This window comes from Rhipicephalus sanguineus, chromosome 2 (genome assembly GCF_013339695.2).
Source record: "Rhipicephalus sanguineus isolate Rsan-2018 chromosome 2, BIME_Rsan_1.4, whole genome shotgun sequence".
In the NCBI taxonomy this organism is placed as follows: domain Eukaryota; kingdom Metazoa; phylum Arthropoda; class Arachnida; order Ixodida; family Ixodidae; genus Rhipicephalus; species Rhipicephalus sanguineus.
In genome coordinates this window covers 42,293,684-42,316,308 of record NC_051177.1, presented here as the reverse complement: position 1 = coordinate 42,316,308, position 22,625 = coordinate 42,293,684, and the positions used below count along the sequence as shown (strand labels likewise).

The following is a 22,625-nucleotide window of genomic DNA, read 5'->3' as shown; positions in this document are numbered from 1 at the left end:
GGAGAGTTGGACTGTCGCCAGACAGCGCGTGCACTGCCGAGCTCGGAGAATTCTCTCAGCGAGAGCGCGCCTGCGTGCTTTCTTCGAAGCGGCCAAAGACCGGCGGCTCATTTATACGCACTGAAACGCACGCCCAGCCGAGCAGCGGTGGGTGGAGGGACGCTTAAAAAGGAAGTTCTCATCTTTGCTCAAAACGCCCGCGTAGTACGCTCGCGAGCTCCCTGAACGGCTCACCGACGGCACAGCTGTTGAAGGTCATTACACACACTGCACTGGTCATTTTTGTTTGATCTTTGCCGAGCGAGAGTGACATAATCGCGCAGACACACCTTGAAATTCTTGCGAGCGATCTGGGAAAGCGCGGACATTCTCTTCCAGCAGTATTCAAGATCGCGTGCAAGGCTGACGCGTAGACGTCAAAAACGCGTGTGGTCAGTAGCGGCGATTTCGTAACCTCACGGGATTACTGAAGCGATCCGCGATCAGTTAATCACTCCTACGCAAGTAGGGAAGCCAGCGCGTGCGCGCACACCAATGTGCCCTAATATCGCCACAAGAAGTGTATACGTCAACTCACGCACATCAATGAAAATGAACTTGTCCGCATGCCGAAAGCCGCCGATGCAAACCCAAGCAGCCGCCAACTTGTGCGTCCCATCACGAGCAGATCAGGGCGCGAGACATTTGCCACGGCAGGACACTCACCCGTTCTTGCCGGTTGGCTGCATTTTAGCTCTGGAACCGCGGCATTCCCCAACGCTTCGTCACCGCCACGCAATGTTTGAATATCAAAGGAATATTCCTCGCCTCAAATCGTACGGGCCACCACAAGCAAGGAGGTCGTGGTGATGGAGACGGAGACGCGTTCAAAGTTTCAGAACACGCCGAGATGGGCCGCCGCGAGCGAACACAAACTCTACTGATGATGATGGGTACTTACTGGTTAAACGCTTCTCTGTAAACTCCTCATTACAGCTTGGTGAACGTTGAAAAAAATTTTGAATTTTAAGCGACCTGTAGGCCACAGTTTGTGCAATGGTTTATGGTACGGCTGGGTAACGGGGTTACAGTATGAAGGGGTACCCATCTGATCCAACGCAAGGCGACTGCGGTCGATCTTGAACTGGCTCTGAGCTTTGAAGGGTTTGCCCAGTTTGCCTTTGATCGACGTGAACAGCTGTGAACTAACGCGGATTAGTTGTCATGCTGTGGTCTTGATGGACAGCAAACTCCTCCTCAAGGTCTCGTTGTCCGCAATACTTTGACCGTGACTTAGGACGGGAAAAGACAAACTTTAGCCTCGAAAGTGCGACTGGCGAGACTTCCGCCTTGAGGACAGCGATCATGCCTCCCGCTTGCGACGTGGTCCTTTCGGAGCTGCTCTGTCAAGTAAATTCACCCTCTTTACAGCAGCCACCACTGCGCCACTGTTATGAAAAATTAAATCTGACACGCTTGCGCAGCCCGAGAGCCGCAGGCAGCGTGTACTTGTGCTAATTTTCTTTGCGCGTCGCTAGACAGCTGTCGGTGCGAAACCAAGCGCGCCGAATTCACTTGATGTGTCGCCAAGACGTCTACGTTTTCAGAGTGCTTGGGCAGTTTAGTTGCGTGGCTCAGTATTTTTATTACCGTAATCCTTACTTGAATCTTTGCAGACTTCTCGGCATTCCAGAGCTAAACGTGACTTTTTTTTCACGTTCACGGAAAGAAGCAGGCAGTGACAATTTGAAAGCGTTTTCAAGGTTGCTGTGTATTCACACTAAATCATTAAACACTTCTGTGTTGTTAGGCTGAACATATACGCTTGAAATGTTGCGTGTACATTGAGGATTCTTATTAGTGGACTTGGAATTGGGCATAATGCCAAAAGACTAAACCAGTGAAGAGGACGACGGACAAAAGAGAAAAGTGACACACACAAGTGGACTATCAATTGTGCTTTATTAGCAAACACGACCTTCCAGGAAAACCAGCGGCACATGCGCTGTTCAAACAACAACAACAAAAGAAAAAAGGTTGTGTGTGCCACTTGTCTCCTTTGTCTGTCGTCCTCTTGACTGGTTTATTCTTTCAGCGTCATGTACCAACCAACCCAGACTTTAACGTTACTGAGTCGAGCAGGGATCGTAGTTTACTTATTTACTCTTGGAGGGGACAAAAAAGCCGTTTCTTTTTTTCACTTTCAGAGACTGCTAAAGCACCCGCTCAGCTCAAGTCCGACGCTTGGCTACGTATTCGGCCACATCTCCAAAAGAGGCATCCAGTGCATAGGCTGTGCTGTGCAGAACGATGGAGTTGTGCGTTCATTCGGGTACTCTGTGGTTGGTGTGTTCTGTCTCTCAAACAGCCTCTCTGACAACGAGGTTTACGAACTCTGCCACCCACTCGTGCTCAAGTACCAGCAGGTGTGGTTTTAAGTGTGTCTTCCATTATTGATTAGCATGCTTGGACTTCATTGTTTATTTTTTGTTGTTGTACTGTTGCAGTGATGATTTAACGTACCCATCTCCTCTGTAACGCCTTCTTAGCTTTTAGGGTATCTGAATAAATAAATTGTGACTGAACATGGCAGATTTAATGCCTTAGGTTAGCATACGAGAGTTACTGGTCAGCTGTTGCCTCGTGCAAACATCGTGTGCCACGTGACACCCTGTGGCAAAAAGAGTGTTCCACACTTACCGCCTGGGCTACGAGTGGTGCTGGCTAACACTCCCAGGGATTAAGAGTACCGAAATACCAAGCGAAGCAGACGGGGAAGCGCCTTCCATCATAGCTCAATTGGTAGGGCATAGGACGCATAATTCGAAGGTTGTGGGTTCGGATCCCACCTATGGAAAGGGTGACCTTCCGTCCATTTTAATTAATTTCAATTTATGTCCTTATTACTACAATACGGTTAAGGATGACAATGTCTCCTATGCTTTCCTTGACTGAATTGTCTGTTGGATTCATTTGGTCGTGTCTAACAAAGAAACGAGCCCCTCAAAAAACTTCCCCTTCGTTGAGACAACTTTCAGCAACACATGCTGATTGATAGGGGTATTTTATACCCCAAGGCTGCACGAAAGGCTGGGAGAATTTCCATAACAGAGGAACTCGCATTTTAATCACCTGGAGTTCTTTGAACGACACTTATGTCTACGCAAACATAAGGTTTTGCAATCCACCTCCATTACAACATGACCTCTGTGGCTTGGAATCGAACCAGTGATAGCTAACAACACGTGTTGTGACGCTCACAGAAACAACAGCATCCACTGCACAGATCAGGAGGGGTTAAGATTTTCATTTGTTTAGGAATACTGTTACACGTGTTTCAAAGATTAGGGGTACACGTGTGTATATGAATTAGATTGAATGTATTGATTGCCTTGTTCATTACAGTCAGAATGATCAGATGGACCCTGAACCGTAGGCTGCAATAAATTAGTTTGAGGTTCTCTGAGGCCCTGAGAAATGCAGTCGAAATGCACACGCACTTTCATTAACAATGTGTGACGGCACACAAGTAAAGTATGGACAGCGGAAACTGCATCGCAAGATAGAATCTTGTTATGACGTAAGATATTTATAAGAAGAAAAAAAGACAGTGCCGCGTACAAGGTCGGACAACAGATCGCGAATGGACATGTAAGAAAACAAATTAATTCATGTTATCAACATAGAGACAACATTTTGTTTTACCTTATCGTGAGCTCTAAGGTTAGCACGCAAATTAGAGAGACTATTAGCAGCAAATGCTTTTTCTTTTCTCAAAAATTATTTTCGTCCTTTCAGTGAATGAAATGAGGCAGTGCCAACACTATCTTGTGCTTGCCTCACTTTGTCAGCTACATAAACTGCTTTAGTGCACCTGTTTATTTTTTGGCTCTTCACATCAGCTTCACATTTGATAGCGATCACTTTGTGAATCAAATGCATAGAATTCTTTAAGGTAGTGTTATCCAGTGGGGCATAGAAATGTGCTACAAAGGCTTGCTCCCTATTTTGATGAAGGCGCATGTGTGTTGTGCATTTTAATATCATTGTCAATTCTACCTTTTTTTAGACCACAGCGCTGCCAAGTTCATACGGGACAGTTTTTGAACTGTGTTATAAAAATAAAGCAATCAATGATAACTAGGCTTCATTGCTGGCAATCATAGCCTGTTTGTTCTCAGTAAAGTTTATTTGTTACTTTATACAATCTTTCGAGTGCTGCCGAGACACTTCGAAATGAACGCTTATTAAATTTTTTTGTTCAATGCCAAAAGACATTTCAGGGACAGTGTCATCATTTAGCATCATTGTCTGTCTGCCACATGAGTGGCACGGTGGAGGCAGACCTCTGCTGCAACAGGCAATGCATCTATGTGAAATCGTGTTTTGACATTTTGACATTTCAAACCCTGTACTAGTTGTTGGATTTCTATGATATGGACATTGAATAATGATTGCCCTCCAATATATGTAAATATACATAAAAAGTTTGGAAATGAATAGATAACAAACTGCATTTGCTGATCAATCATTCAGCTGGAAAACTGAGTTCGAATTTTGGCCACCTATAAAATATTGTGATGAGGAGTTTCTTTCCCATTCGTTCTTGCTTTTATTTATTGGCTGCCATGACCTATTGCTATTGCCAATATATAATCACTTGCTGTGGTGGTTGACGATGAACTGATAGAATTAAAGAAAAGGAATCCTTACATGATGAAGCCCCTGCTAGATGCCTTAATGTTGAAAAACAGCACGGTTTCAACCGAAATTGCTGCGTCACAATGTTTGACCAAGTTGCGGGAGGTCCAAATTCCTGCTTTGGCTTTGGGACATATTTCTGTATATCTTGACCTGTAACATATGTGAACTAATAAAAATTTATTTACTTGGTCATCATAAGACAATCAGGTGCTCGTATATCTGACTCACCTCAGTCTGTTTTTGTCATAGGTTTACGGTAAACTTGTGTTCACTCAAGCGCCAGGTTTTGTTTGGATTATGAAATGCTTGGAGTGTCGAAAGTTGAATAATATGCAATCGAAATCAGCATTGCCAGTTTCTGTGTTGCGCATTCAATCTACGGGAAAGTATATTTTGACGTTTCCGAAGAGAATTTGTTGCTGGGCCAGTTGGTTCATAATGCTAAACTTCAGTGTGCAGATTCTGTACAGGTTATAGAAGAGCACACGCAGCAACCTATGGAAGCGTACCATAGGAAGTGATTGTGTCAGTGGTACTTCTGTGGTGGTGCGTAACAAAGAAAAAGCATTTTTAGATTTGATCGTCTGATATGCAGTCTAGCGATATGTCTTTTTTGTGGTTATGATGGGCAGTGTGCTTGCACATGCTGGCTGTATAGTACCGTAATATCCCGAGCAAGCGCCCCCACCCGAGCAAGTGCCACCCTCCCTTTTTCGGGAGACTTGAAATATGCGCTAGTGACCGAGCAAGCGCCCCCCATCCCCTCCTGCCATTTTCACTGTTTCATTCACTCTTTTTATTCACCCGATGAGGCGAATAAAAACAGTGAGTGCACGCGTGTTCAATAAAGCGTTTTGTTAGAAGCACGGGTGTGCCTTCTTTATTCTGAGCGGCTCTTCTGCCGCCAACTTGGATTTTGATCCATGACCGAGCAAGGGCTCCCTTTCCAAATCTTGTCAGATTACCTTTCACCATACGGGAGGTGCTTGCTCAGGATTTTATGGTATATATATATATGTAGGAAAGTTTTTTCACAATAAAGATAGTTGTGAGTTAGCGCTTGTCCTGTGCTGTGTGTGCTGTTCTACGTCATGTATGGAACTTGCGCTCTGCAGTTTGATATTGCCATTCATAGTGCAGTAAGCCACGGGAAAACTTCCTTCTCATTGCAGGAAGGTGCCATGGGCAACCTTGAAGTGGCAGTGATTCTACACACAGACACGAGCAACACGGCCATTTCAACGCAGCTTGTTTCCCTCGAGGCAGACTGCCCTCTGGAACCCAAATCGGTCACTGTGGCGCCGGATGTGCACATTGGCACGTGCACGGTTCGAGCTCGTGCCTCTCTGATGATGCCCTTTGAGATGGACCCCAACCCTAGTGAGTGTTTAACGGTTCATCATTGCACCCGACGAGGCCAGTGTTGTGGAGGAAAGAGAAGAGTCGATAGATCAGCATAGCATGCTCACTGGAACCTCATACTCGTTCCATTGTCATTTCATAGGAATGATAGAGGGCATCTGTGAGTGATTAATGGTGTAAGTGGATGTATGAACAAGAGTGAGTGCTGGTCGACATGAGTGTGAAAAAAAAGTCGGGGATGTTGATTTTGAGTGGACGTGAGGGTGAACATGAGTGACTAAGTGAATGTGAGTAGACATATGTATTTTAGGCTGTCCTCACATTCATACTATGTGTATGTATGTGAGGGCAGCCGAATATTCGAATTATACTATTCATATGTATTTGAATCGGTGTAGTGGTTGTCTCATAGAAGTATTACTGCACTTTACATGTGCATGCTGAGTGTGGAACCATAGTTAGTGCCAAGCTAGAGCTTTTATTTGAGGCTCAAGGAGCTTTCTGAAATCATTAAGGTCCATAGTATTCAGTGTTAACTAAGAAAGGCAGGTAGCTGGGCTCGTTGTTCACTCTTAAATCATATTAGGTAATTGCTGCACTAAAGGCAGAACAGAACATTAAATATTTGGACAGGTCAGGTGCCCGTATTTATCATTGTCTCTGAAAATGTAGTAAGCTGAATAGAAACAGCTTTCTTTGTGTCGGCATTCTGTCTTGAAAGACTTTTACATTATCCCATGGTCACTGGTGACGGGACGGTCTCTTTCTTTTTTCTTTTGGTTAGAGTTCCTGCAACAGAATTTGGAAGTGGCTGCATCACGGATCAAACGCCGCCTTGTGGCTGATGTGCTGTCATTCCAGTTGGACGGCAGTGGCGTACTCATGCGACGCAACTCTCCTGAAAAGGCGCTTTCTGACTTGGTTGACCAGTCAGGTGACGGGACCAAGCAGCGGCGCCTCAAGAACAGTCAGGTGATGGCATAGTGCATGTTATTTGACTCCAGTTTGACACCAATTCGACTCTGGTTGAGTGGTTGGTTGACCTGGCCATCAGAGTGGAGAGGGATACATCATCTCAATGCAAGCCAGTTGGTATGTATCCTTAGGAAAAACAGTGCGAAAGGAAACACGGGGCAAGTAGACACAGGACGAGTGCTTCTCTTCTGTCTATTTGTCCGTGTTTCCTTTTGCGTTGTTTTTCCTAAGGGTACATCAATGGCTGTAATCTTACCATCGCACAGACAGAATGTGTGTGATGTATAGGGGCGGGGAATGGGTGCAGGACATGCACTAAATTCTGATTTATTTTTATGTGGTATTTGGTGCCTGCATGTCAAATTAACATATTATGTCATTTGTGCCTTTAAAAAATTTTTTGGCTTAATCCACCTTAAGTGAATCTATGAGGTTATGTGAGAGCATTCAGACAGCAAATACACATTTATTTAGCTTCTATTGCAGCTTACTGAATGTAGTATGGCAGGGCACCCATTTGTCTTCATTGCTTTAATAGACAAATGTACTATGCACTTTTAAAGATCTTTTAACCTGCCACATGCGAGTTGTGCATGTGTGTTGATATCCCGACAGCACCATAGGTAGTGGCAGTGCTCTTGAATTCTACTGTTGCACATAATCTGTGCCCCCTTCTCACATGTCGTGGAACCGAGAACAGGTAACCATTTATCATTCTGCAAGCCCAAGTTCCAATTTCTCATTAGGGCTAGATTTACTGCAGCAGTTAGGAGCACAAACAGGAAAAGAAAATTTGGGTGACAAAATTCTGGAGTTGTACAATGTTGACCATCATGATATGCTTGCTACTGCGGCCGTATGCATGCTAATTGGCAGGTTTGTGTGCTGTCCTTAAACATAGAGCTGCAGCTATGTGCAACACACAAGAGGAGACTGTCATTTCGTTAATGAATCTGTTCCTTTTTTAGAGAGTTTTTTAGCTTGTGTATAAACTAAGTTTGTGCGAATAGTAAATTTTAGGCTCGAAGCAAATTCGAAGCAAATATTGATTTGGTCAAATAATTTCGAATCGAATTCAAATGGTATATGATTACATATTATAAAGAAAAATGAGCATATTTGTCATGACCCAACTAACTTGCACAATATTTTTTTTAATTGAAACAAGGCATGTGCAAATGTAGCTTTCAAATGTAACTCAATAGTAGCAGGGTTTGACTTTTGGTAGAATGCAAGTGACAACCTGTAAAATACGTTACGTTTCAAAATTTACTTTTAGCATACAAGCTGGTATAACAAGCTTTTAAACTTAAAAAATGATAAATCAATGTGAGGGTAATGCGTTCATTTCACCTTGAAGTGGGCTTCGCGACAGTGCGGATTTTTCCTGGAAAGTTGTCTTCACGGTAGAGCATTCCTCCACTGCAGTGAAACCACTTTTACAGGGGGCCACATGTCGTTTATATGTTTATTCGTTCATTTCGAATACTTCGAAATTTAGAATAATTAAATTCATATCGAAGTGAATTCGAATACTGTAATATTCGTTCGAATATTCGAATTGCTCGAATATTCGCGCAAGCCTAGTATAAATGCATCAGTTTATGCAAAATACTGGGTGAACAAAGATGGGTACTGGCAGCAAAAATGCTGTTTATGGCCTTTCTGACCTTGTTTAAAACAGGGATAAATTGGAGCTGACACTGCAACAACCTACCATATTATACTTACCTCCTGGTATAAAGCATTTTGAGTGATACTATCATCATAAATTTGGAGTCCCCTTACGATCTTTGTGCAACAGAAACACTTTCATGACACAGAAATTTTTCAAACGCATGATAGCTTGTTAAAGTGTTGTCAGATATCGCTACTAGATTTGCTACTGGCATCTATAGCTCCGGTAACCTGGGAATCTGTCAACTGTAATAGGTTTACAGACAATTTCTGTTTTGCTTGAAAGCGTTCTCAAAGCTGGTAGTAAACGTTCCCAAATGTGTTTGACTCCGAGTGGCGCACGGCTATGAACAATGTGGATTGTTTTTCTGTTTTTCAGAGGATTTTCAGCTTTGCTGTTCTGGTGCAATGTACAGGGGAGGCTGCGGTGGATGCTTGCGGAAAATCGTGCACGCCTGTCATCCATTACCAGAGAAGTAAGCAGACAGTGGCTTGGGAGATTGGAAGTCTTTGATGGTTTTATTGGAGTAGGTTAACATGTAGTCTTGGATGTGTCAATGGAATGTTAAAACGGCCATGACACGGTCGCCCAATAATTTGTGCTTTTCAGCAAAAATTAGAAGTAGAGGGTCTATTATGCCTATACAGATTTCAAAAGTGGGCTGTAAAAGAATATTTCAGCGCAAAACAAGCCCTAGAAGTCGTCGGTTGTAAACTCCGCCCACCGCCGGCGATTGCCATTTTGCCATGGCGCATGTGACGTCACGTGCAGCACGGAACGGAGCCGTCGTCTTCTACCAAAGTTCTAGCCGCTGCAAATCGTTTTATTTCAGTGTCAAGCTGAAGAAAGCTAAAATATCTCGATATCACGTGCAGCTGACCACAAAACAATATCGTTCGCAGCAGTGCAGACGCTTGCACAGCTAGCTGCTTGTTACGTCATGGCTTGCGAGTGCACCAGTGTTGCCTGACTCTCTGGCCGCTCACGTGTTTATAAAAATATTCGATTATAAATTAACTGCTCGACCAATTGCGCTAAAATTTTGCCAGCTATATATTTGTGAATGCACAAGAATTAATCCACATAACACAGATTATGGTCGAAAATTGGATGTCATGGCCCCTTTAAAGCTCTACATAGTTGATATAAGCTGTGAGGATGCATATCAGTGGCAGCATCTGACTGCTAGTACTCTCTCGGCAAATTTTGCAATGCACTTTACCAGGAACATTTAAGAGTGGCTCTGTGGTGCTGCCTTTGGATGTGGTGGCCACAGTGGGAGTAGAAGATCCTGTCCCCGACATTGTTGACCTGCTGGCCCAAGAGTTGGCCAACCAGGTGGATCAATTGGTGTCCTGCATTGCACATTTTTTCAAGGTGAGGCACTGGAGCAGTTGGACTACAGCTACAATGCACTCTTACTGTAATTTTTTCCCACTGAAGCGCATCGTGTTATAATATAAAAAGAAGAGGGATAATTTTGACCCTATCAGACACTGAGAGTGTAACTACCTCACGCCTCAGTTCTCTTCAGTTATACTGGTGAACGTTCCACGGCTCAGTGGGAAACATGGCACTGGCAAATGCACTTTCTGTAACATTTTTCATAGCATGCAATATCACCCACGGCCCCCCTTTTGCAAGCAAAAGAAAATACGTGGCGAGCTCATCTCCTATGTGACAAATGCAGGAAGGCCAACCCATTTCGGCGTGAGGCCTGGTTGGCAATTAGTAGTAGCACAAATCATTGCAAACCTTGTGATGAGACAATGGAATGAAGCATTTTAACTGCCTTTAGAAAGCTTTCTTCAGGTCTCTAGAATTGACGCTTTGATCCACTACAGTAATACGATTCTGCGTCTGTCGCATTAAGTGTGATAGCCCATTGCTGTCCAATAAAAAGCTAATGAATTATGCATGGTTAGTTTGCATTGCACCTGTTGTTTCTTTCTTTTTTTTTTCTGAGTTATTTAAAGCACACCCTTCCTTTATGTTTGTGGCTGCAGTAATATTTGTAATATTCTAAATGTCTTCATCAGCACAGCATGGTGGGTTACCTGAGATGGAAAGAAACTAGCAGTATTGCATGTCTCATCTAGAGTGAAATTCCTTCTACCATAAACAGTGTTCCTTTGCGACAATAAAAGGCTGTGGGTATGTTGGCAGCTTGGCCAACATAAGTTTTGCATGGCGATGGCTTGCAAGGGAACATGTGGGGTATTCGACAGGCATTATCAAGAGTTATTTACGTTGCTTATAGCAATCAGAAAACTTTAGTTCCATCATACTAGTATACAGGCTGTCCCAGCTATTGAGCACCAAGATTTTTAAAGAGAGGCACCAACTCAATAATAAAAGATCCTTCAGCCAGAAAAGTGAGCATGCAGTTAGTACTTTGCAGGGAAATAGCACAGTTAGATTCCACTTAAAGGAGCCCTGCAACTCTTTTCCAAGTAACCATCAAATGGCTTCATTAAAGTGGTTTATTGCCTCATGAATCGACCTTCGCAAAAATTTTTAGAAACCGTCAAGTACAAGCGGAGTTACAGAGATTTGTCGCACGCTCTAATTGCTTGTCCCAACGAGTGCACTGGAAGCTAAGCAGGGCTGATAGCACGAGGGAAAGAAGTTACGTCACGTGCATGCCATGACCTTGAACAGTTTTTTTTTTTCTTTGAATGCGCGGCTTACATTCAGTGTGATACATAGCAAGCGTGGGCACGTGGCGGTCTCAGTAACTATGCAGCTCATGATGCTCAAATCAGCCAGTGGCCTTGAATTTGGATACATGGCGTGGTCATTTGGGTATATGGCATCATTTGTAGAAAGAAGAGGGAATGATTTCTAGCCGACTTTGAAAATTAATTGTAAATTCCAGGCCGCGTGCTACGTTATAATGTTTGGCTCGCATGTTCTCAGGCGCCTCAGCTACCGATTGCAGCGTTTTCTGACCATGCTGAAAAAGTGTTGCAGGGCCCCTCTAAACATGCCTCCATATGCCTCGTTGACATTTTTATTATATTGGGTGGGTATTCATCAAGCTACAAAATTTATTATAATTAACATAACTAACTCTCATTAACAAAAAAATTACTAGTGGCAACTCCAGTGTACTGGGAACAATATGTTGTATGTACTAGGTTTGCTTCGTGTAACGTCATTCCTCCCTTTTTTTAAATCTTATTGCTCGATAGCTGGGACACGCTGTATAGGAGATGTTAGTGCTTGCTATTTCAATGTGTAGTCATTTCAGTGCAGTGTACTGTACTAATTCCAAAGGTGGCGATATAACACAATAACCATGAGATGAGCCCTGAGCAGTGAGTCACTGTACAAAAGCAAGAAAAATATGCGCACACACACACACACACACACACACACACACACACACACACACACACGCACACGCACACGCACACACACGCACACACACACACACACACACACACACACACACACACACACACACACACACACACACACACACAGAGTTACAACTTCTGTTGAAACTGCTGTACCTTGCAGCCTTGTATAGCTACCCATAATAAGCATATACAAAGATATGAACAAACAGCACCTCGATGCAGGGTGATAGCATCTGTAGTGCACAGCCATTCCACTACTGGCCTGCCGAATGTGGTCACTGGGTCACCGTAGTCTACCCCGACGGCGTATCCCAAGAGAAGTTGTGTAAGTACTGTCTGGCTATAAATTATTTTAGAAGCATGTAAAAGAAACTGAAGAAGTGCTTGCAATGAATGAGATATAGTAATCATTGCCTGCACGCAGAAAATGGAGATAATTTTTGTTTATTTGTTTGTGAAGTTATCTCTCGTTTTCTTGTGCATTCAGCGTGTGTGCCAGTGAAGTAAATGATCTTGTATCGCGTGAGCATTTCTGTAACATTGGAAGCCTGTCTCCACTTTTATAATTCTACATGCTAATGTCCTTGCTTTCTTTTCTTTTTTTTTTTCATTGTTATGATCCATTAAAAAATGACCCTTTATATTTAAATGTGTGTAGGGTCTCTAAATTGTGCATAAATTGTTTCTTTATGATCAGTAGACCATTGTTGTCAGTTATTATAGGACAGGTTTCACTCTACCGCAAATTCTGTGTAGATGTCGCATCTTTCTTCGCGAAATATCTGACCGGTTAACTTATATATTCGTATTGACGTGAACAGCGCATGTAATACACAAGGACGAAGAAACGACGAGGACTAGCGCTGACTTCCAACTGAAATTTGGAATACCAACTAGCCCGGTCACACACCTTGCTTATATATTCGTGTGAGGTGCTTTGCTTTGGTATCACACGCACATGTGTAACCCTAGACATGTCGGTTTTGAGGGAATTGCTGTAGTGTGTCCATGCTGTGCAACTGTGCAGTGTCCCGCCGTCGCGAGCTGCACAGGCTGCTCCTTCTGCCTGAGGACTGGCCGCACTTTCGCAAGTCCAATGCCTACGCATTCCCTGATGACCTGGCATCGGAACCCTACCTCCGCAATGTCCATGTTGGCCTCAGTCCCCCAGCAGGTGAATACTGTAGTTTTCTGGTTTGTGGAGGCTCACGGATGAGATGCTTGCTGCCTGGAACAACACTCACAGCCAGGGAAAGATTATTATTTATAGCAATTCAGTACTGTTGTAAACCTGCAGTCAATGTTTCTTGTGATTGCCCTGAACACTTTAGCAGGCTGTGACGTGTACCACTTATTAGTCATTCGTTCAACCTTTATTTTCTTCTGTAATGAACACATACAGAAAGACTTGTGGACAAAAAAGAATGAAGAAAAGAACAGTTTGCATATATTTACAGCCTGACAAGTTCATAGGATCAGTGTGAACCAAATGCAGTTGACGTCTTTGTGGTCAGCTTGCATTGTTAAGGTCATATGGCCATAGGTCGGCAAAAAATGTGGAGCTCACTCAGGGTCAATCAAGAAGTATATATTGCGCTTAGGGCTCTCTGAATCAGACTCGCCAAAATTTTCACTCACCTGCTCACTAAAACTTTTCTCAAGTGGACTCGCTCGGACTCAAACTCACCAAAATATTGCTCACCTGGACTCACTCAGACTCGCGGCTCAATCTGAGTCTGAGTGAGTTTGCCTACCTATGCATATGGCGCCTTTGAGAGCTTGCAAAGTTACCTTCTAATTAGTACTTCCTTCTAATCATTGCTTCTGATTGATTTGCACACATAATGACAAAGGATGATCAGCTGTATAATTATTTGTTGAATATTTAAGGTGGAATGGAAAGAACACATGGTAATGTAAAAATCGCGGCTGAAAAAGGAATAGAAGACTTGAATTTAGAAGAAGGAATTATAAACATAAAATCGCAAAAGGCAATGTTCAAATTTTTGAAAGTTGGCTAATCTTGAATTTTTAAAAGGAGCTTTGAAACTTGAGTCGAATGACAACGCTTGATGTAGTGCGTGACACTGTTGGCTTCTTTCGTGCGCAGGATGTGAGGTGCGGCTGGTGTTTGGCCAGTACAGGTATCGACATTACCAGCAGGACCGGATGGACGACAATGGGTGGGGCTGTGCATACCGCTCGCTGCAGACCATCATCTCGTGGTTCCAGCTTCAAGGTTACACCGACTGTGCCACTCCAACTCACCGCGAAATACAACAGGTGGGAACTAGCGCTTTCATACTTCACAGTGTTCAGCTTACGTGGCCGTGACCAGATAAAAACTCCACAGTTTCCGAAATCACTGTTCCCATAATCAGCAGCCTACTTCATGTCTACTTCAAAATAGTTTGCTCATATGGAGATGTTTAATCTTTTTCTTTTTATGCTGCTTTGACCAAACCCACATGCAAATTCCCCAAGCACATCACATTACCAAGTCTTCTGCTGTCCTCAGCTGTGTTTTGACATTGCTTAGCATCCAGTCCCCTACTATAATATGTTCAAAACATGGTTGCCTATTTTGAACATCACATGACCTCTCGAACTCTGCTTCTTTCCCGATGTTTAATTCAGTTACTGTGTTAGAAGCACGCCACTGAAGAAAGCACAAACAAATGGGCACTTGTGTTCTGTTTCTAGGTCTGTTACTGAAGAATGACCAACTAGCCGACGCTTTCACTTAACAGTTGGACCTCGTGATAATGAGCCTTGTTTTTAATAAACCGCTTCGCACAAAAGTGCCTTTCTAATGTCTGATGCCAGTTATAAGCATATATTTGTTATTTAAAGATGTCAGTGGTTAACATTCCATACTTACTTCATTGAATAATGCACCATATTCATTTTCGCTCTATAGAGATTTGACTGGTAACTTTGTTGCAAAACATACAGCTTCACATCAGCAAAATATTTTGTTAATTTCATAGCATTTATACCTCATTATATCCTACACCTCGTCATACTTGTGTTCACTATACCAAAGTGTGACATTATTCCCCTTCTTTAGATATTGGTGGACATTGGAGACAAGCCTTCTTCATTTGTCGGCTCGAAACAATGGATCGGCTCCCAAGAAGTAGGCTTCTGTCTCAACAGGCTGCTCGATGTAAGCCACCAGATATTGTTCTTATTGCATTATTTCTCCCCTAGAGTCTTCTATATTGCTTTGAAAGGTATCCCACAGCAGTTTTCTTCAAAACACCACATTTGGTTCAAGATCAATTCTCGGCATATGAAGCAGCTAAGAGCAGCCGGAATTACGAGTTTTAACACACGCAAATCCAAGTTACATGCCATGGAAATGTCAAAATATAAGCGAACTGGAAGTGGCCCTCTAGTATTAGGTCTAGATTGTTAGATTACCCTTCTCAAAACTTAAGAGTGTCGTTTTATACCACCAGGTGAGTTTCACAGAAAATCTGAACTTGCGGGCCCACGCAGTTCTTCAGTAATTCAGACAGAATGCCGGTGGCAGTTAAGAAGGTCACTGAAGTAGGCATCCTAACAGACGCCAGCAATTTCAGAGGCCATGCTTTACTATGAGCTGCTGTTTGTTCTAAATCAGAGAACTAACGGAGAAGGTGTCACACTCCCGATAACGTCTGGTGATATCATATTACTCTGAGCTACCAGTTTCTTTAAATCGCTCATAATGTGGACAACCTAATGTCACTGCTATGTACCACGCAGAGCCAATCTATATAAGGACGTTAGAAATTCGGAGCACTGGAATCATTCCCCGCGCGGTTTTGCAGACCTTTTGCCATAACTGCGGGTCTGAAACGGCGTTAATCGAAGTTGCCATCGCTGCCGTGTCAGTTGTGTCACATCCTTGATCCAGTAATATCATACGCCAAGCCACTTGCAGTCATAGCGACTCATGGGTCAACTTCGCCGCAGTGCGGTAGTGTTATGCGGTCAACTGTGCACAACGTATTGCGGCGAAGCATATCAAGAATGGAGAGAGGCCACTGTCACAGGACATGGTATGTGTTCCTTAACTATAAATGCCCGCACTTGCCACCTCCTGACACAATGGTATGAGCACAGAAATGCATAATAACTTAGTAAGTGTACTTTGCAAGTTTTCGGAGCTATTTGAGAGATGGCTGTGGTGAGCCCTCGAGGATAATAAGAAAGCCTGGGCTTGTTTTTTTTGGCCTGCCTGATTTTCCGGCCATTCTTACCATGGGGTGTCCAAGGAAACCAGTCATCAACCATAATGCTGATTCAAGAATTATGTGGAGAATTAGCATCAGTGGTAAGAAAATCAGTAAAATAAGTCTAACTGTTTTTGTTGTTTTTTTTTTTTATTTTAAAATGCAATGTTGTGGGCTTTTTAATTATCAGCGGTTGACTGTATCACCAGTAGTAAATGGGACACGTTATATTGCGAGAACTGGTATGATATTTAGACAGTAACAATGTCAGTTTTGCTCTTTGTCTACATCATATTGTTGCTTCTGTCTTTTTCTTTTTTTCCCCTGCTGAGCACTGGCGTTGTCAGGAAATCTGTTAGCAAGGCTTTTAAGAACGTAGCACTGCTAGTCTAAAGGCCCGTGTCATTTCTTGAGACTACATGTGTCCTCGTCAAACATTGCATTGGTCTAATTAATGTTGCTTGTTCCACTTTTAACATAACATTGTTTACTGTGCAAAAATGAGGGTGCAAGTCTGCTTGCTGGCGTGCACAATGAGCATTGTCAGTAGTTTTCATTAGTACTATGCCAATGTTTAGAATTAGCTGTGGATTGGATACTTCTATATTTTGTAACTATCTGGTTTAGATATTTGACGCTTTATTCCTCCAACTATTTGATCATGGCTGAATATATGCATACTAAATAACGGATCATTGGAGCCTTCTTGTCATGACCCCAATAAAGTAAGGTGCCCACTTCAAGGTGAAGTTTCCTGTATTCATACAAACCATCCCGTCATGTGGGTTTCTACACATCATTGCATTTATTGAAAGAAATGCGGCAGGAATTTTTCGGTGTAGTGTCTTTCCTGTCACTGCTCCATTTTTTAAGTTAAGGAGCGGAAGAATATGCAGTATTCGTTATTATATATTCACTATTTGTAGGGCGTATTTCTTTGACTTTTCATGTTTCATTTGGCACAACAATTTCACTGTTCGATCACTCCTCATTTTCATACATTGTGGGTTGTGTTACTCGTGGACTTATGCAGGTGGAGTGTCGAACGATGTTTGTGAGCTCTGGTGCCGAGTTGCCAACCAAGAGTCGTGAACTTATGGCACATTTTGAAAAGCACGGCACTCCAGTCATGATTGGTGAGTGGTTTCTGGTTCACTTTTACCAGCGCAAAATAAGTGGGACACAAAGAAGATGCACACACACATCACAAACACCAGTGTGTTTGGTCATGCTGCTCAACACCCCTTTGCCTTAACGATGCTGTATTAAATTGCTTACACTTGACTTCTTTCAGAAAGCCTACATGTATCCCAAATGTGTCATTTTAAGTTGCCGAGTATGTATGTACTGTTTTAAAGCTTTCCTACCAGTATACATATTTTGAGCTGCAGGTATTAACAAATTATCCACGTTGGAGTAACTGATTTGTCTTAAGGGGAGACGCGGGTCTTGGAACGGTCAAAAATGGTCAAAAAATCGATTTTTCGCAAAGCTTATTTTCGAGGCGTTTGTACTTCTGAGCACCTACTCTCAAATTGCTAACGCTAAATTCGGTCGGGAAACGCGATAAAATCGGCTTTCAAAGCACCCCGGCAGCACTAAAATGTCCCCAAAAGGACGAAATTTGTTCGAACTTCCCGCGCGCGCCATGAGCGTTGCAGCGGGCCGAGCGCCGCCATCTTGGGCTAGATTTGAAGCTGTTTTCTTTGTGCACATTTTGCGCCATCTCAAAATGGCGTCGCTCAAGCAGAACGGCCGCCGTCGCGGGTTTTCTGAAGGTCGTTTCCAGGCCACTGATTGGCTCTCACGCGGCGCGCTTTTCAAGCGCGCCTTTCCGAGTCTCCCATTGGCTGGCGCGACCGACACGTCATTTTTTTTTTCTTTGTGTTTGGTTCTCCGCCGTGGCTGTCCGTTTGTGTGCGCCTGCTTTTGCGATCGTGCGTGTTTCTCGACGGACCGTGTCTCTACTTTGTGCCGGTAGTTTTTCCACGCGATCGAGATGCCTGGAGACTCTCGTCTGAAACCATCGACGCAACGAGCTTTTGGAAGCCGTAAAAACGGGCTTGGAACAAGAAGGCGCCGGCTACAAGTGCACCGTCGGCAGCGGAGTTGGAGTCGCGGCCGGACCCTTTGGACCTGCCGGGAACTTCAACTGACGACACCGTGGGACCAAGTTCGACTAGCGAAACACTTCGGGTTGATGCCGCGTACTACTCAACGGCGGAGCAGGCGCAGCGAGTTGAGAGATCGGCGCAAACGAAGACCGTTCTGTCTGGAAAGTCGGCTACCCAGCGCAAGTTCGACCTTCTTGGAGTAAGCGCGGAGTGCCAGACCGGTGACGCCGGGACCGATTTTTTGCTCGTCGATATGAAAGTTTTGAATAACTTTTTTGCACAAGCGAAGTGCGACAAATGCGACGCAAAAAGTCTCAGCGTGAGGAAGGCAACGGACAAGGAGTACGGCCTTGCGGTAAAGCTTATTTTTTCTTGCAGCAGTTGTGATTTCGAGAAGAAGCAATTTTCTTCTCCGAGAGTGAGCGGAACTGCCACCATCACTCCCTTCGAAGTCAACATGAGGGCCATGAAGGGGATACAGATGATAGGCAAAGGTGTTACTGCCCTTTCGGACTTTTGTGCGTGTATGAACCTTTCGCACCGAGGCTTGCACCACAAGACGTTTCAGGGACACCTAAAAAGTTTAGTGAAAGCCTGCGAAAACACAGCGACTGAAAGTGAAGCTGCTAGTGTGGCAGTAATAAAAGAGCTGTATACAGACTTCCTGAACCCCATAGGGAACATCGATGTTGTGTTCGACGGCTCATGGATGACGCGAGGTCGGAGCTCACACATAGGTGTGGGCTGCATCATTGAGCTCTACACTGGCCTTGTAATTGACCATGTTGTTTACTCAAACTTTTGTCTCGGCTGTGCCCTGGGACCACAGCCGCAAGACGAAGGGTACACCGACTGGCTGGCAACCCACGAGTGCCAACGAAACATCGAATGCAACTCTGGCCGCATGGAAGTAGAGGCTGCGCTGACCATGTTTCAGAGGTCCTGGGCCAAGCATGGTCTGCGCTACACGACTGTGCTCTCTGATGGAGACAGCCGCACTTTTCATGCCTTGTCCGAAGCCGAGGTGTACGGCTTTATCCAAATAGACAAAAAGGACTGCATCAACCATGTCCACAAGCGAATGGGTGCAGCTTTACGGAACCTTGTGGACAAAAAGAAGGCTCAGGGTGAGTCTCTTGGGGGTAGAGGAAAGCTCACACAAGAGAAGATCAAGAAGATCGCGAATTACTACGGATATGCCCTGAGGAGCAATATCAATGACGTGCCAGCTATGAAGAGGGCAGTCGAAGCTACACTGCTGCACATGACATCGACAGATGATGCACCAAAGCACTCAAAGTGCCCCGAGGGTGCTAGCTCTTGGTGCAAGTACAATAGAGCCTTGGCCAATGGGGAGAGTCCACCTTCACACAAGAATGCCCTGCCGGCTTGTGTTGGGGCTGCTCTGGAGCCAGTCTTTGCGAGGCTCAGTGATGAGAGCCTGCTGGCACGGTGCTGTGAAGGGAAGACCCAGAACGCGAGTGAGAGTCTTCATTCGGTCATCTGGACCCAAACTTCAAAGAATGGGAACGCTTCGCTGGAAAGTGTGAAGCGAGCTGCCACTGAGGCTGTTGCCATCTACAACCAAGGAAGAAGGGCAACCAACGAGTCCATTGCTGCAAGTTTGGGCTATATTGCTGGGGATTGCCTTGTTCGACGAAGCCTAGAAAAAGACTCTCTGCGTTTACGCAAGGCAAATGCAACTCATCTGAAGAGCACCAACACAAAAAAGACTCTTGCAAGGAGACACAAAACGGGTGCAACTGAAGATTACAGTCCTGGACTACTTTGAAGGTATTCTCTCAAGCATAGCAACCTATTACCCAGGGTAACATGCTGCCTAACATCTAGAAGGTTCTTCCTAAAGACTGAAAAGACATGAGCAGCCAGTCGCTTGAGCCTCATACCCCATGGCTTTTCCAGAACCCCCCAGCCGCTTGTCATGGTGGGGTTTTGATCATGCTTTGCACATTGGAAAATTTTTTAGATATGATTCCTTGGGTGGAACAAGACACTTTCTGTTTTGTTTTGAAGGGAAACAGATGGGGAACATGTGAATAAAATTTATGGTTAAAGGTTCCTTTTAGAAATTTATACAGTGCGTGTCAATCTTCAAACGCGATTTTCTCAGCTTCACATTTTTTGCCAACTTGACCAGCCTTACGGATCTTTTCATTATGTTTTTGTAAGGTAATTTTGATAAATTTTATACCGTTGAATTCGTAAGAAATAGGACTGTGGAGCTATGCTATTTTTTTGTGGCTAAGATGAACATATGAAATTTTGTGAACAATAATGTGAGCTAATTGCATTTCAAGATTACACAATGTCAATACAATTGAAAGTTCTTATATGATGATATATCTCAGTGACAATATAAATAGCATAGCTCCACATGGCAGGTCTTTGGCTACAGCTGCATCTTAAACAGAACCTAAAAATACTGAGGGAAAGTGTCTTAATGACCCGTAAGAAATTACCTAATTAGATTTCACTTATGCTCTCACAATTTGATAACTAATTGAAGTACATGAAAACTAATTATATTTTTGAAAACAGGAGGAAGAAATACATATACACACCCAATTTCATTACAATATCTCCAATAATAAAACTTTTCGTTTCGAGACCAGTGTCTCCCCTTAAATCTTCTATATTCTATTTCTTTACAGCATTAAGTAATATTGAGCTAGAGTGTGGCCAACTGAATTTTATATCTACTTTTTCTTACAAAATAATTTGGTATGGTATTCTTGTTATTGAGGTTGAACTTCATGGGAATGATTCATGAAAGCAATACGATTAAATCATTCCGATTCTTTGCAAAAGAATAACATGGGTGAATAACATTGACACTTTTTTTTGGATGTAAAATTGTGTCAGATATAAGTCGTCCAATTTATTCACGCAATCTGACACAACATTGCAATCTTTAGAGGGTGTTTTCACAGTAACACTGAACGCAGTGCACACACAGGTGGCTATCTATTTGCTTGTTTGCAGACCTTATTCAAATGTTAAACACACATTGTGATGATTTCGCTTTTCTTTTTGTGTTTCACTTCTGTTGTGCAGGAGGTGGAATGCTGGCGCACACCATCATTGGAATCGCTTTTGACAGCAAAACGGGTGAATCGCACTACCTTGTGCTCGATCCACACTATACAGGCGGCGAGGATCTGTCCACGGTGCAAAATAAGGTATAGCTCTACTCCCTGCTTCGTGACTTTCAAAATACAGCTGCCCTCTTCTGCAGTAGCACGAGAAAGTGTTTGGCATTGCTTTTGCCTTTGTGGTCTTTTTAAAGGGAGTAAGAGAAAAAGTTTAGTTGTATTACAGCAAGTTACCTTTCAGAATACAAAAAAAAGGAACTTCTATGTCTTGAAGTTGCTGTACCAATTTTTGTGAATTACGTTTATCAGCAACATGTTGTGTAAGCACAAGCCATTGGTCAACATTTTCTAAAAATGCCTTTTATGGTTGGCCCTTGGTAAATCTTCAGGCTTGGATTATGGGCAGGGGATCTAAGATGCCATGCTTTTTTTCCAACCACGCTGTGGAAAAGACCGCAGAACTGCAAGCACGTCTGCGACGTGTTTGCGCATCACTTGGGGGCATCATCTATTGAAATTTTGCAGTATGTATGCTCTTGAAGTAATTTATACATAAGCTGCATCCATCTGTGCAGGGCTGGTGTGGCTGGAAAGGAGCGAACTTCTGGGACCAGAACTCCTTTTACAACCTCTGCCTGCCACAGCGGCCTGTTGTCATCTGAGCTTATATCTCGGAAATATAACGAGCGCTTTGATATACTCGCTTTCCACTGTGAATCATTTTTTTCACACGCATTACTCGAAAAAAATTGTAAAAAGCCTTCTAGGCTTTTTAGGACTTTATGGTTAATTGCTATAAAGTGTTCGGTCCATAGCCTCATTGTGTACTAGGTCGTAGAGCACTTTTGCGTCTAGTTTATTGTGAGTCTGCTCTAACTGCACGTAGAACCAAGCTTTGCTACAGCAGCAGCACTCAAAGAATTGCGTTTGCACCGGTATTTATCGCTTCTGTGCGTGCTTTATAAGTTTCATGTGCTAGACAACCTCCATGCAGACACAAAAATTGTAAAAAAATCCGTGTAAGAGTGTGTTGAGCTGAAAGAATGCATTGCAGCTGCTGTGCCCATTGCACGACAAGCCCGCACCTCTTGTGGGCTTGAGGACTGCACTTA

At 43.5% G+C, this 22,625-nt stretch overlaps 2 protein-coding genes across 2 annotated transcripts in view; one reads left to right on the top strand and one right to left on the bottom strand.

Moving 5' to 3' along the window:
• The window catches only part of LOC119382829 (serine/threonine-protein kinase DCLK1), a 30,637-nt gene extending 29,775 nt beyond the window's left edge, over positions 1-862 (bottom strand). The window contains exon 1 of the mRNA XM_049412330.1: positions 706-862. The gene's annotated coding sequence lies outside the window, so the exon portion shown is untranslated. The remainder of the gene's footprint in view (positions 1-705) is intronic.
• Positions 863-1,134: 272 nt separating this feature from the next.
• LOC119382827 (ufm1-specific protease 2) lies at positions 1,135-22,191 on the top strand. The gene is made up of 13 exons (XM_037650692.2): positions 1,135-1,389; positions 2,187-2,405; positions 5,856-6,063; positions 6,830-7,017; positions 9,077-9,173; positions 9,924-10,075; positions 12,286-12,388; positions 13,091-13,237; positions 14,174-14,346; positions 15,134-15,232; positions 17,320-17,422; positions 21,476-21,600; positions 22,089-22,191. Exons 1-13 carry the CDS (start codon positions 1,345-1,347, stop codon positions 22,173-22,175), a joined length of 1,746 nt encoding a protein of 581 aa, XP_037506620.1. The 5' UTR covers positions 1,135-1,344; the 3' UTR covers positions 22,176-22,191.
• The last annotated feature ends 434 nt before the right edge of the window (positions 22,192-22,625 follow it).

Bases quoted from the DNA above. Each gene is read 5' to 3' on its own strand.
- LOC119382827 (XM_037650692.2), top strand. From the start codon at position 1,345: ATGCCTCCCGCTTGCGACGTGGTCCTTTCGGAGCTGCTCTGTCAA. The intron at 2,406-5,855 runs GTGTGGTTTTAA...TTCTCATTGCAG, and splicing joins TCGTGCTCAAGTACCAGCAG to GAAGGTGCCATGGGCAACCT. The intron at 21,601-22,088 runs GTATAGCTCTAC...CCATCTGTGCAG, and splicing joins TGTCCACGGTGCAAAATAAG to GGCTGGTGTGGCTGGAAAGG.